The following is an 18,181-nucleotide window of genomic DNA, read 5'->3' on the forward strand; positions in this document are numbered from 1 at the left end:
GTCTGGCCCAAGAGACCCTGTGACAGAGTCCTGGTGTTGAGTTGCCAGGGTTGAAGACACATAACCATAACCAGGGTTAAGACTACACTCCAGCTGACAGCTTGTTAGTGCTATGCCCTAGTTTGTGGATTCCTCCACAGCTAGGCATTGAGAGCAGAAGCTGGAGACTGTCCGCTGTGCAGCAGATCTGAATTTGGCTTACAGCCAATTTTAGGAAAAAGTGAATTACCTCTGGGTTATTGCTCTCTAACGTAACAACTGTTATTGCCAGCTAGTACTGTTAACATAAGATGGTCACAATACAAAATTGCCTCACTCCTTCTTGCTTCACCTGGACTGCCTTTGCCAGACTTACAAAGTGCTGGCCTGAACTCCTGCTCACCGAGCAAACCAGCGCAAGGACCATAAACTTAAGGGAGAGTGCACATTCGGGGATGTGGTAGATCAGTGTATAATGCCAAGGGTGTTGGTTAGGTTTATGTTGCAACTTGCTGTGGAAAGCTGCAGCCATTAGTTGAGCCATTTCAGTGCCACCTACTGATCTGCTATAGACATAACAACTTAATCTATTGTGTTAGGATAACTTTTTAAGTAAAATTGCATTGGTTTTATTGTGGGTATTTATTGCCTCTAAAAGAGCCATTATTTATATTTTTGTTCCTGGAGGCAACCAGGGTATACGCACAGATGTATGCAGTGCCTGTCCAAATGGAGGCACTGCCAACTATAGGTATTCATAGGAGTAAAAGCACTATTGCAGAGGAGTGACTAGTGGATTCCCACCTAATTCCCCATATCATCTTGTAGCGAAAGGTTCTTGCTTTAGCTGTTTTGAATTGTCTTACAGTTCCTTAAATAAAGGATTACCAAAAAAAAAAAAAAAAAAAAAAAAAAAACCAACAACCTTGGAAGGGGGTTTAAATTCAGAGAAATTATAATTTGTGTAATTGGGGATAAAAAAGAGTGGTGATAGTATCAGGGCCCTTTGGAATGCCTAAAACAGTAATTAGTTTTAAAATTAAAGCTTTAATTAAATAGAAATTAATAATAGTTTAAATTAGAAAATCCAGTAATGGCAGATATAAGGTAGTGTAATGGAAAGTTCCATTTCCTGTGGAAGATTCCATCTCTAAGGAAGATAGGGGTCCATTACCTATGATGTAATAATTACATTCCCTGTGATGCAATGGCAAATTCCACTTCTAGTAAGGAACTTTGATTGACAGCTCCTGGGGTCACCCACAGGTCAGCTGAAAAACTCCCATAGGAATACATAGGAGCCCATAGGGATGTATAGGGATGATGCAATCAGGAAACAATATTGCATCATTTCCTGTGGGGAATGACTCAGCAAAATCTCATAGAGATACATTGTAGCCCATAGGAATATATGCAATTTCCTGTCACATGTAGGTAGGTACACATGACTGGGAGGGGCTAGGGACGGAGCCAGCAGAAGGCTATAAGGGTGACAGCTGACCCCTGTAGTGGGATAGGGACCTTGGAAGAGAGAAGAACCTGCAAGACATCTACCTGGGAAGAAGAGGATTGTTAGGCAGATTTTGGGTGGAGTTTTGTTAGGCTTTGGGAGGGGGTTGCCTTGAGGTTTCAGAAAGTCTCTACCTAAGCATCAGCAGCAACCATAGAATTCCAAGGTTGCCCATACAACAGCTGTTCCAGCTACCCAGACAGTAGGAGGCTACTGCAGCAGCAGCCAAGCAGGGCTTCCCAGAGAGGGGGGCAAGTGGGGCAATTTGCCCCAGGCCCCGGGCCCCGCAGGGGTCCCCGTGAGAATATAATATTCTATAGTATTGCAACTTTTTTTTATGGAAGGGCCCCCCGAAATTGCTTTGCCCCAGGCCCCCTGAATCCTCTGGGCAGCCCTGCAGCCAAGCAGGCCTCCATAGCCATCACCAGAGAACAGTGCTTTTACCTCAGAAACAGCAAACAGTGGCAAGTGTCAACAAAGCAGCAGCCACCGACAGCGGGCAACAATGGACAGCGCTCCCTACATCTGACAGTGCAGAAGGGCCTACATAGACGATCAGAGGGAATTGCTGTGTCTGTGTAAATCCAATTCTCTTTTATTTACTATCCAATAGCGTATGGGTTTCATTTTAAATAAAGCTGGCTGGCTGTGGTCTGAATGAGATCTTCCCCTACCCATTTAATAACCGCCTGGCCTGTGCTTACTGGATGTTTAGTATTAAGTATTTAGTATTGTATGTTTAATTGTTATATTGTTATATTGGTATATGCTATAGAGTTAACTAAGATTGTTATTGTATTAGTGTTTTTCATTTGTTGCGCCGCTTCATTCTCTTCTTAACTGTAACCACTATTCTATCTATTTCTATTCTTTTATTGTAACCACTCACTTCTAAATAAAATATTATTTTTGTTTTTGAAGATTTATTGCTTGCTTGTCTATTCTTGATTGGAGGACTGTATCTGTGTCCTTTCAAGGGTCAGTAAGGCTAGTTTGCTTCCCTGGCAATTCCTTTAGGGCAGACCACAACCTTGGTTATCAGTTTAGATAAATTAAGAATTAAGGTTTTAAATTAAAAGCAGTGTCTTTAGGCGACATCAGTGGTATAGTATAATTGGATTCAAATCTTCCAGTAACAATCTGGGATCCCCAGGATCTCCATTATCATTAATGAGGTAAGGCACCCAGGCAACAGGTGAGAGTTGCCTACTCCCAAGTAACCCAGGAGGGAAAGGAGGGTTATAGTAATATTATTCAAATCCAAATAAAGGAGATCTTTATTGTCAAGGTCTTGTAATTCCAAACTAGCCTACCATCAGATATTTTGTCTACACAGCAAGTATTTTACCTAATCTAATTTGCCTTTATCTAATATTAGTATTCCCTCAACAACTGAAGACACATTTCTAGTTCTAATTCCTAAGTAAATTATACACCTTTTTTCATAAAATCAGAAGGAAGCTAATAGGCTTATCAGAGTTCTTTGTGAGAGGTTAAAACTACAATGTCCTAAAAATTCAGGAAAGATGGTAAAATAACCATTTTAATGCTAATTTTTATACCTAATTGCAGGGTGATCTCTACTCAGTTATTTTTGTGAATAACTTTGTTATTAAGTTTTAGGCTCATGGCACTGCTTTGGAAATGTTATCCACTCTTAGGACCCACTTTTTTGAAGTTAATGGTAGAATTTCCATTGACTTCAGTCAGAATAGGATTAGGCAACTCCTTGCTGATAGGTAGAGTAAATATTTTTCCACCTACATACTTCTTATCAATATCTAGTGTGTCTGGTACATTTAACTATCTACTTACAAAGAGGGAAGACATTTAATACAGGAAGAAGTGAAATGAAATTTCATTCAGATTTTAAATGAAGTCTTTTCATCTGCTCAGAAGCCTCTATGTTTTATTGGATCATTATATTACTTTACAATTCTGTCATGCAGCTGTTTGTTTCTGTTAGAAATACAGTATCTCATCCATGCAGATCAGAAGATGGATGTCAAAATAAACAGTAAAAAACGTGTGGAAAACTTGGGAGCTCATGTAACAAAGAAAGAATTGTAATAGCAAGATGTAACACAGTATTATGGTGGAGCAATTGCAACACCATAGTTAAGGTTGCATTTTATATTGCAACTAAAGTAGGAGATCATTCTGGGTTTTTTTGTTTTTTTTTTATAGGTATAACACACTGTATCTGACCCAAAATTTCAGCATGTAATCTTTGGATAAAACTGGAATTTTCTGATGTGGATGAAGAAAATCAGTTAATTAGTTTCCAAGTTCTAATCAAGTAAAAGTTGACCAAAATAGTTCACTTTCTGAGTCTCATGGTTTTTTCAGTCCCTACAACTTAGAAACTCCAAACTGTAGAAAGTGTGTATAAAAAAAAAAAAAAAAAAAAAAAAGGTGTATTGTGAGAATTTTGCGAATAGGAACTGGGAGGCTGGGTTTGAGAAGGAGGTGTTGAGACTGAGGAGGTGCTGAGGAGATACTGGCTTTCAGAGCCTGGGCTGGTTGGGCAAGGAGATTTGTACAAAAAAACTAAATTTGACAGTACCGGTAGTTTCACCCAGTTTGAGATCAAAAGGGGAGGCATTTATTAGATGAATGCTGTTTGGAAACACTGAACAACTGAACATTACATGAGGTATTATAAATCATGCTTTTACTTTTACTGTACCATTTGCTCTCTATCTCAAGTTAATGCACATAGTATTAAATATACTTAAATCCCATTTAATTTGCATTGTTCCAATAATTAATTATGTTTCCTAACTTTATGCATCACTATTGTTTTTCAGCAATGCAATTATCAGTATTCAGCACAAGGACATTTTACAAATTGCATTTTCATGCTCCACTAGAGGATCAATTCAAGGTGTCTTACATATCACCCAGAGACTAATTTGTTTGAATTTGTAACCAAAGCACAGCAGCAAAATTAATAAATAAATTGGAAATATGTTAGTAGATACCCTGGTTTTTCATTAGGTACATTTGGAATTACCGTACAAAATAATTATTGGGTCCAAATTTTATATATGCATTAATAGTTTTCTGTAGATCTTGAAACATCTGCAATACACTGTCACTTCCAATTTCCATTTCCCTTTTTTAACCACAGCAGCTTTGGAAAAGTTATGTAAGATGCTATACTTGCATCAAACCTAAGCATGATGTATCCTTTCCTTTTTTTATTATTAACATCACTGTTATCATAACCTGTAATTGCTCATACTTATACAATTGTTTCAAGGCCCAAACCTATTTTTTACTCAACAAAACTCTCAATTTGTAGGGTTTTTTCTTTATGTAATGGTAATAAAGTTGAAGTAGCTAATCCTGCCTGTAGCATGGGCATAAGTACAGGCAATGGTAGTTTTGTCATTTGTTTCAGGATGGACCGGAGTAGACCCAGATTTCCTCCCCGCCAAACACAGCCCCCAATTAATATAGCAGTACTACTATTTCCAGTTCTCTTTTTATATGTGTGTGTGTGTGCCTAAAAGATAAAAAGGACTTGGAGGAGGGAAAAAGGAGGTCTAAAGTATTGTAGGGAATAAGAGGATTGGAGAGTTTCCCTGGGGAGGAAGACTACCTTGAAGAATTTCTGACGGAAGGAAAGAATTAATAGGAGTCTTTAGAGAATATAAGAGTGAATTAGGTTCACATTTTGAAAAAGAAGTAAAAGTCCAGTGTCTAACCAAGTAATGTGTAACTTGTTCTCTATTTCTCATATTCTTCTATTCATCAGATCATTTTCAAATCAGCCAGGTAAATCACAGACTGCAGACTATTATAATACAGAGTGGGAATTAGGAAAGGGAGATCAACTATGAAGAAACAAATGTTACTTACTGTAACTGAAAATGCTTTGAGATGTGTGGTCCCTATCTGTATTCCACACGTAGTATGCATGCACGACATGCACCTGAGTCCAGAAATTCTTACAAGCAATGTCTATTGGCCTGCATATGTGCAGCAGGTCTCCTCATACTCCCAACTGAGGGTATAAAAGATGGTGTGGGCCAACTCCTCTCCAGTTCTTTTTACTGTGAATTCAACAGGATCCAAAACAGAGGGAATGGAGGGCGGGTAGTGGAATACAGATAGGGACCACACATCTCAAAGAACTTCCAATTACAATAAGTAACCTCCACTTTTTCTTCAAGTGCTTGTCACTATGTCTATTCCCTGTGTGGGTGACTGACAAGCAGTGCTCAGACTGGAGTTGGGTGTGAGGAAGCCAACAGTAAGGATGTTTGCAGTAATGCAGATCCCACTGCTGCATCCGCAACAGAAGCAAGAACTAATATGTAGTGTATAGCAAATGTGTGGATGGAGCTCCAGGTGGCTGCTTTGCAAATATCTTATATCTGGACCTCCTACAGGAAAGCTGTAGAGGCAGCCTGTGCTCTCGTGGATTGAGCTGTGACACCTCCAGTGGAGGGATGTGTGCTAACCTGTAGCATTCTAGGATGCATCCCGAAACTCACTTACAGATACTTTAAGTGGACATAGTTTGACCATGCAATCTTTCTGATATGGCAATAAAATCTTTGGTGACTTTCTGATTGGTTTGGTTTTTTGCAGGTCAAATGCCAGGGCACACCGGACATCGAGGGAGTGAAGTCTCTTCTCTTTGATGGAAGCATAGGGTTTCAGAAAAAAGACTGCAAGTGGACATTTTGGTTCATATCGAATTCGGAAACAGCTTTGAGAAGAAATGTAAGATGTAGGCGAAGGGAAACCTTCTCCTTGTGAAAAATCATATATGGAGGGTCTGCCATGATGGCTCTCAGCTTGCTGACCCTCTTGGCTGAAGTAATAGCCACTAAAAATGCAACTTTCATGGACAGGTGGGGCATGGAACATATCGCCATGGGTTCAAAGGGAAGGATTCGGAACTGGAAATGTTCCTGGCCCGCCATAAGCTGAAGGAACCTCCTGTGGGAGGGCTGAATTGTTGCCCTAGATTTGAGGGATGTGTGTATGATTAAGCTAATTACAACGATATTATGTGCATTCACCATGAATTAATGAAATAGAACACCATATAGTTAAGGGTTAATTTGAAAACAGTCTTTTAGAGGCAAGGTCAAAACTAGCTGAAGTTTCTGCTAATCAGAATGGGAGGAGGGAAGAGAAAAGTAAATAATTGAGACTGAAAGAAGATAAGTGGATGAAAAACTTTGAGCCTAGGTGCCTCTGATATTAGAAGTTTATTGAAAGTTAGAAAAAGTGATGATCCAGTAGGGATCATTATGACCTATGTGTTTTGCAGAAGTTAATTATAAAAAGCCTAGATAATACAGTGTACTATGGAGCACTCCTCTGGAGCTATCCTTGGAGAGGCGTTTTTCCTGACACTTTTACTCCCTGGCAGGGAGGCATTTGACCAGCGCTGATCCACCATTGATTACTCAATATCCTCTCAGAATTTAGGTAAATATCTGGGATGTTCTAAACCTATTTCTTATTTCTGTGTGTGCTTAAATCTAATAAACTGCAGTTTTAGACAAGAGCATATTTACTTGCATTAAGCTTTGATCAGATGGAATTACTGTGTTCCCATTGATTTATTCCTGACACCACCTGGAGTGAAACAGTTAAGTTACCACTGCTGGGGGTTCTGAAAACCCCGGGTAACAGAATGTCTATATGGAAGTCACATCCTTCATGTCCACAGACACAAACCACATCTCCTCCTGAAGGGAGAGGATTATTGATGCCAACGTAATCATCCTTAATTTTGACTTTTGAATAAAGATGTTGAATTGCCAAAGGTCTCCACCCTCCATCTTTTTGGGAGGACTAGGAAATATGGAGAGTAGAACCCCCCACACACACCCTGGATACTGAGGTTGGATGCATTCTATTGCCCCTCGGTGTAAGAGGGATTCTGCTTCCTGTTGAAGAATCACCTGAAGAGAGACCAGGAAGGGGGCTTGTTAGGGGGAGAAGGAGAGGAACTATATGGCTTATCCCTGATGGATAATCTCCAAAATGTCTGTCATGATTAACCACTGGTTGTGGGCGAAGAGGGTGAGACAGCCTTTAACAGGTGGCTGGGAATGGGTAGACATTGTGGTGGTAGAGGGGACTTAAAAACAAGGCCTCTGAACCCTCTGGCATTTTGTTGGAGGCTCGGCTGGGCACTGCTAATAGAATGCATGAGGAGGCGATGGCCTTGGTTTATAGGTTTGTCTCTGGGGTTTCGTCCTGGGAGCTGGAATGTAGATCCCCAGCGAGTACAGGGTCGATCTCAAGTCCTTTAACAAGTGTAGAGATTCGTCCATTTTCTCATTAAAGAAATTCATTTTCTCATTAAAGAAATCAAATTTATCAGAATTTTCTCATTAAAGAAATTCACTTTATTGTCAAAGGAAAGGTCCTGAATGGTGTTCTGGACCTCCCTGGGAAATCCCAATGATTGTAACCAAGAATCCTTCCTCATGACTATACCAGTGGCCAGACTTCTGGATGCCATATCTGTTGCATCAACTGTGGCCTGAAGGACTGTTTTCACTACTAACTTGCCCTCCTCTATGAAGGACTGAAACTGAGCTCTGATGTCTGTGGGGAGCTTGTCCTTAAAGTTTGCTCACCTGGAATAGTTGTTAAAGTAATATTTTGCTAACAGGACCTAATAGTTAGCGATGCAAAATTCCAGGCTCACAGAGCAGAAGACCTTTATCCCCAGGAACTTGAGACTCATCGGGCCCTTGTCCATCAGAGTGGTCCTTTGATATTGTGAGCTAGCTCTTTCCATAGCTGCCTGTACCACCAAGTTTGGGGCAGGATGGGAGAACAACAATTCAGTTCCCTTGGCAGGGATAAAATAGTGTCTCTCAGCAGTCTTAGGTGTGGGGGCACAGGATGCTGTGGTGTGCCAGACCAATCTATCCAATTCTAGGATGGACTCATTAACCAGAAGGGATACTTTACTCAGTCCTTGAGGTTGCAAGGTATCCAGGAGCCGGTATTGTGGGTTCTGGACTTCCTCCACTGGTATCTGGAGGTCATTGGCAACTCTTTGTATTAGGAGGGGCACTGCTCATCTGAGGGGGCCAATGGATAGGGAAGTCACCATGACCCAGATTGGATAGTGGCCTCATAAACTTCTTCATTCAGTGTTTCCCAAGGCAAAGCTCACAAGCTTCTCAAGTTCTTGGTGGAAACGAGTGACAAATACTGCACTTTGCAGAGATATGCATATCACCCAGACAGTAGATGCAGCACTGGTGTTCATTGCTGATGGAGAAGGAGTCAGGGCAAGAGACATAATTCTTGAATTGCAGGATTCTGGACATAGTCCCAAACAATGGGGAAGGAATCCCCAGCTGGGGAAAAAACAAACTACACTAACTATGCTATAAACTCTAACTATACTAATAGTCTAAGAAGAATAAAACTAGTTACAAATCTATTTAAAGGTTTTACAAAATAGCTGAAGGAAGAGAGGACACACGATTCTGACACAGGCCATGTGGCGGTAAGACGCAACTGGAGAGGCATTGGCCTGCACTGTCTGTCATACCCTTGGTCAGGAACACAAGGATATGGACCAATGGACACTGTTTGAAAGAACTTCTGGACTCGGGCGCATGGCACGCATATGTACCACATGTGAAATACACACAGGGACCAGCATTTCTTCTTCAAGTGCTGCTTTCATGCAAATGTCATTATTAATAAAGAGCTAGAAAACTGAACTAACTATAATATACAATATATGAAGATTACTTCTGAGTTATTTTTTCAAAATTTCCAAGAGCTGATATGAGCAGTTCTTGACATCATGTTGAAGTAATTTTTTCAACATATAACTAGAACCCAGTTTGAAATAAAATACAAAAACAAATAAATGATTTTAAAATAAATATTGAAGACTTACTTCCTCACATGGTTTTGTATCCATTTTCTATTATAATATAAGTATGGCGCTACCCTGCTTTTAGATATGTTATCAGAAACAACATGAAAGCCAAAATTCACCATAAGGGAATAGATCTACAAAAATATTACAAGTATAAAAGAGTTGAATATGATACATAAGCAGAATGTATGGGAAAATGTGACATTTTCTTCTTACACTTCTAATTTTTATATAGTTCTATTCCCTTGTTATTTATTATTGAGGACATCAGCATTAAAATATCTTATTCTTAGTTTATCTGCTCCTTCTGCTTAATTCTTACCTTAAATCATAATCCTCTCTTTGTGAACATCATAATTGGTAGCTGTGGGAAAATGCTTATGATGTAACAGATCATGACAAATAATGATAATTAGATGTTTGCTTGTAATAACTATCGATTGATCAGATCATTTTAAGTGGGTTCTAAACATCATGTAAATCATGCAGACTATCTTAATATTTTGTTGCATAAAACACAAATATTTAAATTGTATATTGTTAATATTTTATGAAAAATGAGGCTTATTACACACATCAGATTTCTATTAATGTTACATAAACTTTAATAGTGTCTTATTTTCTATCAACATTTTTACTAATAAATATTCATCATAAAAACTCTTTAATTTCAAATATTCACAAGAGTAACCCTGAATAAATCACCAAACAGTAACGCAATATTAATATGGTAAAACCCAAAAATAGTAAACATAAACTATCTATATTAATGATTTACAAAACAGTTCAACAATTATCAGAAAAAGTGATTTATGATACTAAAGTCTAATTATCTGTTCTGCTTCAATGTTGGTAAAAGAATCCATGAAATTATTTCAGATATGGGTGAAGCTTTTTGGGTTTAGCTTTTCTTGACAGCCCAATCCTGATAGGGCCACTGCATGTTTTAAGAGGCTGCAGTCTTATAATTTCATGTGACAAATAGTTTCCTAAATATATAAACAAAAGAGAGAGAAATCAATGTTGAAAGCAAAAACATATTTTCATATCATGTACATATAAATTACATTCCTTTAGGACACAGAAATCAACCATGGGTACTATACTGTACACTCGACAGTTAATACTATGGAGATGGATACTATAAAAAATACATAGAAAGATAGAATATGAAGGATATATAGTTTTGTCTGTACCCATAATAAAGACCAAATTATTACATTATACTTCAAACAATCAGAACACAAGTCACTATATTATAAATATGGTCAGGAAAACGTCTTGTTAAGGAGAGCCATTGAGCAGTAGTCTACACCTTTTGGGATTTGACAATACAAGTGAATCAACTAGACAAAACCCCATCTCAAAACCAGATAATAATTAGACCTGAACAAGTGGTGAAGCGGGTTACTCCTCTTGAACTAAAATTTGTGTTAAATATTAATTATATGGAAAAAGAGGGAAGGATGGGAGTGTGCGTGTGTACTGATTGTTTAAAATATAGCTGGAAGCCAGGTCAGAGGAAGTTGGGGAAGATTCTAGACAGCTCTACAGTAAAACAAGGAGAGACAAAGTCGCTTAGGGAGAGTACTGTTTAACTTATTCTAATAAAGTTGCATGGCACATGACAAAATTGTTTACTATATGGAGCCATCCTGCTTGCTCCAAGACTCCCCTGCTGGCTGTTGCTGCCTGCAATTACCAGTTTCAGGGCACAAAGTGGGACAGAGATCATCATTCACTTGTTGATTTCCTAGCAGAGGGGGTTGATGCTGAAGACAATAGCCATGCCTTCCCTCCCACTCCCTGCCCTGAAGTATATCACTGTAGAGTTTCCATGGAAGGACTTCCACAATACTGGAAGCAAAGGGCAAATACAGTTGAGAAAGTGCTCCTTCCTCTTTCTGCATCCCACGCCACTCAACATCCTTGGGGCTTTTGTCCTCTACCTATAGAATAGGAGGGAATGATTTGCCCACCTGTTCTAAACTCAAAGATAAAGTATGAATGACAGGATACCCCCATGCTAATCAACAATTAAAAAGATACGTAATTGCTGTGCTAGAGAAAATGGAAAAAAATAAATAACATACATTTTTGTAATATTTTAATAACACTGGAATGTTTTGCATAATTAGAATAAAAACTTTATTCTTACCTCTTTCTTTCTGAAAACCGTCACGTCTTTCCTTCATAAATGTGTGAGACAAAAAAACAGGGTCCCATGGGAATCGATTTTTACAACCTGAATCAACATAGTCTTAAAACAAAAGCATAAATATCACATTTAACTTTTAAACTGCTATACATAGATAATTAAAAGTTGCAATTTGTACTGCTTGTAAATGTTATGAGTAAAAATGTCACATATATGCATGACATATAATTTAAAAGGTCTGCTTACATAGCATATAAAGCTCTGCATATGCATCATTCATTGTCTGTAGTTCTTGTCTCTCATTCTTTTTCAATAAGACACTTATACAAAAAGACAATTTTACGGCTCATTCTCCTTAATTCTTACCCCTACTTATTATTACACAAAAAGCCATATTAAAAGAACATTATTAAGATTGCAAAGTCAAGCACTCAAAAGTTAAGAAATGCCAGAATTAAGGTTGCCTGTGCAACCTTAATTCATCTCCCTTGCGCAAATATATTATGACACGGTCTTTAATTACATAATCGCATACTATTTTTCCATAGATCCCTGATTCATTCAGAGCACAGGATAGATGATGCTCAAGTAATGAGGATCTATTCAGTATTTTGTTTTATCCTTATTGTTCAATGTGTATCCCTAGGCATTATTTACTGCACACTATTCAAACCCTGCTATGCAGAATTATTAATTTCCTCCTGGACGTTTCTATGGCACTCATCACTATTGTCATTGAGTGCTTCAGAAACATTTATTAATGTATCTTCATAAACTCTCTGGGAGGTGAGGAGCTATTATTATGCCATTGTACAGATAGGGAGCTGAGGCGTAAAAAGATTAAAGTCAAAAGTATGCACTAATTTGGGGTGCCCAATTTGAGATGCCTAGGACCTGATTTTTCAGAGTACTTAGCATTCTATAGCACTTTCTATTGGGAGTTATGCTTTGAATATAACTTCAGTTGCAGCTGTGAGTGCTCAACAGTTCTGCAAATCAGTCTCCAGGATCTCAAATTGGGTACCCAAAAAATGTGGAACACGCAGTTAGTGATCACCTCTGAAAAGTTTGGTTTAAGTGATTTTTTTAGCATCACATAGGAATTCTGTGGCAGAGGAAAGGATAGGATGCTACCCTAGAGAATTGCATGAATTATAGGAAGCAAGTACTGAAGCCTGTGCACTGTACTAGTGACAGTAGCTCAGTACTTATTTCCTATATTTCATAGAACCACTAGGCAGGCTCCTGATTGATCAACTGCTGTCTCAATGCAGCCAGAGCCTGGCAATTCTGTAGATTCCCTTAGAGCTCCCACTCCCATTTTGGACCTTACCTTAATAAAAAAAAATCACAATAAAGCCTCAAACCTTGTAAGGTATGTAAATATGTAACAGTGACCATCATCACAAGCAATATTCATAAAAAGATGTCTGCTCCCATACAATAATTATATTCTAGTGAATATTTTTAAAACTGAAAATGTACTTCTCCTTTACAAAATTAGTTTTGCACTATATACAGAAAGTTATTTCCTTTGTGTTTCTGTAACCCACACACCTCCTGGGTGTGGTGCTCTGTCCCCTCTCTGCTACAGCTTTAGCTAAGGGTCATGTGGCTTGTAAGCTCATGCAGTAGAGGCTTATGTACTAAGCTCCAAAGGCCCCAGGTTCAATCCCACCTGCTAACGACCGGGGTCTGTCAGTGTTACAAGCAGGGGCTCATCTGGGATTTCTGGAGCTCGGGAGGTGCTTCCTCAGCTAGGGAAAGTATGTAACCCACACACCTCCTGGGAGTTATGCCCTGTCCCATCTAGTGGCACCGAGACCACTTAGAGATTAATGAGTCTGCTACAGCCTTAGCTAAGGGGCATGTGACTTTTAGCTCATGCAGTAGAGGCTCATGCATAAACTCCAGAAGCCCCAGGTTCGATCCCACCCGTCGATGGCCGGGGTCTGTAGGTGTTACGTTTCTACTAGAGCGCTGTCTCATAGGATGTGTGCACTGACACATTGCCACTCCTGAAATTCACAAGCTGCAGGAGCTTTGCAGTTGCTCTGCATTTGGGGAAGGATTCTGTCCCACAAATACTTGCACAAACCCAATGGGAAAAGACAATTTTCAATACTTGGGCTTTACATGGGGGACAAAAAAATTGTTCATAAGCTAGAATCCTGCCCTGCTACTGTATGGATAAGAGCTCCTCATTAGTACTAAGGCACCACGTCTCAATAGAACACGCATGTCCTCAGTAGAACACCCTTGGAGCAGAGCACAAAATTTGATTACAAGTATTTATTTAAGTGTTTATTAACATATTAGATAATATTTTTAAATAATTATGTTTGCTTACCTTCTTCAGAAAGTGAATAGAGCAATTTTTCATCAGACACACTTGAAGAACAGAACTCATGAGGTACTTTTTGCTTTACATTTCTATTTAATATTTTTCCTTTAAATGAACTTTGGTTATTCTTAGTTATATTTTGCCCTGCTGTAGTACCATAGATTGGAAAGGAAATGCATACTTTTGTTTGAGAAACACTTTTTAAATTTTCATCTATCCCTTCAGAATTATTCAATTCTTGAGGATTCTCTTGTGGAGTGTTTCTTTCTACTTTGGAGAGCTTATTTTCATGTTCCTTACTAATTTCATGAAACATACAAAGCTCTTCCAACACTAAATCAAATTTGCTCTTCATTTCAAATTCAAATATGTTTTTACTTTGTGAAGGTAAATGCTGATCTGTCATATCTTCAAAACATCCATTGTCCATTGTGGATAAATGTGGTATTAATTTGTTTCCTGATGCAACACATATTGCAGATTCATCTTTTGAATATGACAAAATTAAATTAGTTGATCTACTTCCATGCAGTATAGTCTGATGCTGATTTTTGTTAGTTATATAATGTTGCCCAGAACTTATTTCTCCCACCTCTTGTAAATCTTCAAGATTTTGTTTTATAGTCATTGGCTTTGAATTGAGTGTGCAAAAATTTCTATCTATCTGAATGTCTTCATCTAGAGAAAAAGTCATTGTTTCTTCTCTCTGAACCTTAAAATACATTTTATTATTAGATACTTCAGAACTTCTCACAATTTGGTATTGTAAAATGCTGTTCATTTCTTCACACAGTTTTTCTGTGTCATCACTCAAGGAACTCCTGCAATGTCCCTCTTCAGTTTTTAGTACTACATCTTTATCTGTAAAAGGGCCACAAGAGAATGGTGAAGTGGAACACTGGCCATTGTCTAAGAAACAGTGAAATATGTTTCCATAATTGAAACCAGTATTTAGAAAGTGTACATATTTTCTTTCATTTTCTAAATGTTGACTATTTCTACTGTCTAGTAGTAACTCAGAGTTACAATTTACTATGGATGTTGTTGACAATTCAGGTAGAATACAAACATCTGATTTAGCAGGGACATTGTGAATATTTTTTATACTTGCAACTGTGCTTTCTTCAATGTATTTTTCATTATTAGGATTAATTTGCCTTACAAGTGGAATCTGGTCCATTTCCTCAGAATCAGTACTGAGAGGAATTTTTTCATATGTGTCAAAAACAGAAAAAAAGGGTACTTTTGGAAGACTGCTACAGCAATTTTTTTGCAATTCTCTACAATTGCCATACTCTTTTTTGTCAGAGTTTTCTTTGTTAGCAGTTCTCAAATATTTTGGAATAAGATTTGTGGCTTCATGTGCAAAGTTCACACTATTTGCGATTCTCCTGCTTCTGTGTTTTTTATTTTCACTTAAAACAGAATGCAAAGTTTTCAACTTTTCTTTAGGAAAAGCAATATTATGTATTTTTCTTTGTTTCTTCTTCTTCTGCTTTATTGTAGCTACCAGTATTTGAAAATTTGAACATTTATTATTTAACTTTTCAAATTTCATTTTTGAAATTGAAGGCAAATAATTCAGAAGTCCAAGGTTTGTTTCTGTCAATATTTTTTTGGTACTGCACCAATTTATCTTCCATAAGAAAGAACTATCAAAATTGTCCATTGGTAAAAGCAGTCCATTAGCAACTAAAAGTTGCCTTTTACTATCTTTTTCTTCACTGTCAAACATTGAAATGATACTATGCATTCCTGTACTACCTCTGGATAAGAGGCAGTATTGTTTGGCACATCTCCCTTCAGATGACACTCTTTGTTGGTTATGAAACAGTGCTCTTTTGTGTAGAAAAGAAGCTTCCTTGAGTTCAGCTACAGTGCTAGAATAATGAATTTTCTGATATTTATGATGTAATTGAAAACCAACATTTTTTACTAATTTAGGATTTATAATTTCTTTACACATACCTCGATAAGTTATGTATTTTTGCTGAGATTCTGTGTTTCCTTTCAAACTATTATTTATGTGTGAGTTTCTCTTAACTTGTTTTCTGCAATAGAAAGGATTTTTCTCCACTGGTATACATTTTTCTTCAGCTGGATGTAAACAATTTATATTATAGGGGAAAAAAGCAAGGTTTGATTTTATTGTGTTCACATTTTGCTGTTCTGAAACAGTAACTTGCAAATAAATATGTGTACTATTAATACTGGTTATTAGCTCTGGAATGCTGTATTGTTCTATTGACTTTAACTTTTCATACAAATGAAACCAGCCTATGCTACTGTCATTCTCTTGATATTTAAGCACATCTTTATTTAAAGATCCAGGTCTTGTCTTCAGACCTCCTAATAACATATCATGAAAGAAGATTTTTAGTTTAGTCAGCTTCTTCTGCTTCAATATATTGTCAATGTCTCTTGTATCTGGCAAATCCTGTGTAGTACTATAGGGGCAATTGCCTTTGGTGACAACACTTTTAGATAAGTATCTTTTGATGTCAAGTATTTTTGTTGTAGAAAGTTTTAATTCTGATTCATGTAAATTCCTGTTACAGTTAGCACAATGCATGTCATAATTTATGTTTAAATCTCTGTTCCTTAGTACTTCTGATATCAATGGAACAGTTGTTTCTTGTATATTAAATGTCACATCCTCATAACTGACTTTTCCCCATGTTCTTTTCAAAATATTGGTAGAGTTGATACATTCATCACTTTGAGGTGTTCGAGAACCAAAGTATGTGTGAACACTTAGGTATATGTTTGGTTCCTGGTCTTCATCACCTTCTGCATTTCCTAGCTCTTTCTCCTTGACAATCCTTTTAGCAAACATTTGATTACACTTGACACTATTGATGTTGTTCCTTAAATTAGTCTCAGTTATTTTTTCTCCTTCTTCTGCTAAAGCCAAAGTCTTTTGCTTACTAACAGATGGGTGGTTACTTTCATTAAATTCAGAACAAACACTAGCAGCATTCACAATATTTTTATCATTTTGAAACTTTTGTTTCCTTATCATAGATATGTTTTGGGAACAGTAAATCTTTTCAGATTGCATCACATATGTTTGATGTTTAAAATTCTTCTGTTCTATCTCCTTCAAATTAGTTGATAACATGTTACTATTTAATGTATTTGAAGCAGTAGAACATTTGCTTATGTTCCCTTTCATAAAAAAATTTGTTTGGGGGATTTTGAATGTTTGTATATTTTTAAACAATTTTAATGTAGGAAATGTATGTGATGAAGCATTTTTTTCTTTATTACCTAGTTGTTCAACAGATTCACTCTCATTACCATAATGATCTTTATTTTCTTCAGTGGGCAATTTTTTTAAACTGTTGTTTCTGTCCTTATTCTTTATTTCAGAAAATGTAGAATTAATGCCACATAAAAATGGAACATCTAAAAGCTGGTGTTCTTTCCACTTGTTATCAGTACCAATTTTCTGACTTGATGTTTTTACCTGAAACAAATCTGTGTTTAAAGATGAAAGTGAAGCATTTAATTTAAGCTCATTATCATTGTCTGTTTTATTACTTTCTGCTATATTGTTGCTGTTTTTGTTTACATTCCACATATGGTATAATCCTGCTTCAGAAGAATGTCCATTTACATTCAATAAAGAGTCATCTCTTATAATATTATGCTCTTCATTTTCAATATTCCATTTTTTAGTGAACAGTTTATTTTCTAATAGCCTGCATTGCAATTTTTCATTAATCCAAGGTTTAAAATCTATAAACTCACACATGTTAGTTTTTCTTTCTTTACCACTGATTTCCTTTTCTAATCTCCAAGCATTTTGACTGAAATGAAGTGATCCTTCTGATAAATATATAGGTTTATTTGATGACTTCCTACATTCATCCACAAGGTACGTTCTTTGTTCTAACTGCTGTTGCTCCTCTTTCTCTACACTTGTATGATTATTTTCTATTTTAATTCGTTTTGGATATGGGTACCCATCAGCTTCATTTGATGACATGGATAAAAATGTCTGGTAACACAAGCCTTTCATCCTCAGAAATATCTGGTATTTGCTTGATATAGCAGTCCTGAAATGTAAAGAAATATGCAATGATTAAAAATTAAACAATTTCCAGGGTCACTTGAGGATTATGTGTCTACAGGGCTTGACCTCAGCACACCAGTGGAAGTATGGCTTAAAGTGTGCCTTATGGAGTGTGCCAGGCCCCCTGATTCGAAGACCATGGGGAAACCATAGAGTGGCAGATTTCCTACTTTAATGGCCATGGGGAAAGCTACAAGGTCACTGGCTTGTCAAGGAATGGAATA

General features: G+C 37.2%; 1 protein-coding gene across 1 annotated transcript; it reads right to left on the reverse strand.

Annotated features, from left to right (window-relative positions):
* Nucleotides 1-10,247: 10,247 nt before the first annotated feature.
* On the reverse strand, nt 10,248-17,903 carry RAD51AP2 (RAD51 associated protein 2). Its single transcript, XM_029911862.1, has 4 exons — nt 15,848-17,903; nt 13,886-15,325; nt 11,536-11,637; nt 10,248-10,366 (listed from the first exon to the last, which is right to left on the reverse strand). The coding sequence occupies exons 1-4, from the start codon at nt 17,901-17,903 to the stop codon at nt 10,248-10,250; spliced, it is 3,717 nt and encodes a 1,238-aa protein (XP_029767722.1).
* Between the last annotated feature and the right edge of the window lie 278 nt (nt 17,904-18,181).

Source organism: Terrapene carolina, unplaced genomic scaffold (genome assembly GCF_002925995.2).
Source record: "Terrapene carolina triunguis isolate 2854851 unplaced genomic scaffold, T_m_triunguis-2.0 Scaffold42, whole genome shotgun sequence".
Taxonomy (NCBI): Eukaryota; Metazoa; Chordata; order Testudines; family Emydidae; genus Terrapene; species Terrapene triunguis.

Excerpts from the sequence above, each read along its gene's own strand:
- RAD51AP2 (XM_029911862.1), bottom strand. The coding sequence starts at position 17,903 with ATGAAAGGCTTGTGTTACCAGACATTTTTATCCATGTCATCAAATGAA. Across the intron at positions 15,326-15,847 it reads AAAATACATAACTTATCGAG|AAAAGTTGAAAACTTTGCAT; the intron begins GTATGTGTAAAG and ends CTTTTCCTAAAG. Across the intron at positions 11,638-13,885 it reads CTATTCACTTTCTGAAGAAG|ACTATGTTGATTCAGGTTGT; the intron begins GTAAGCAAACAT and ends TTTTGTTTTAAG.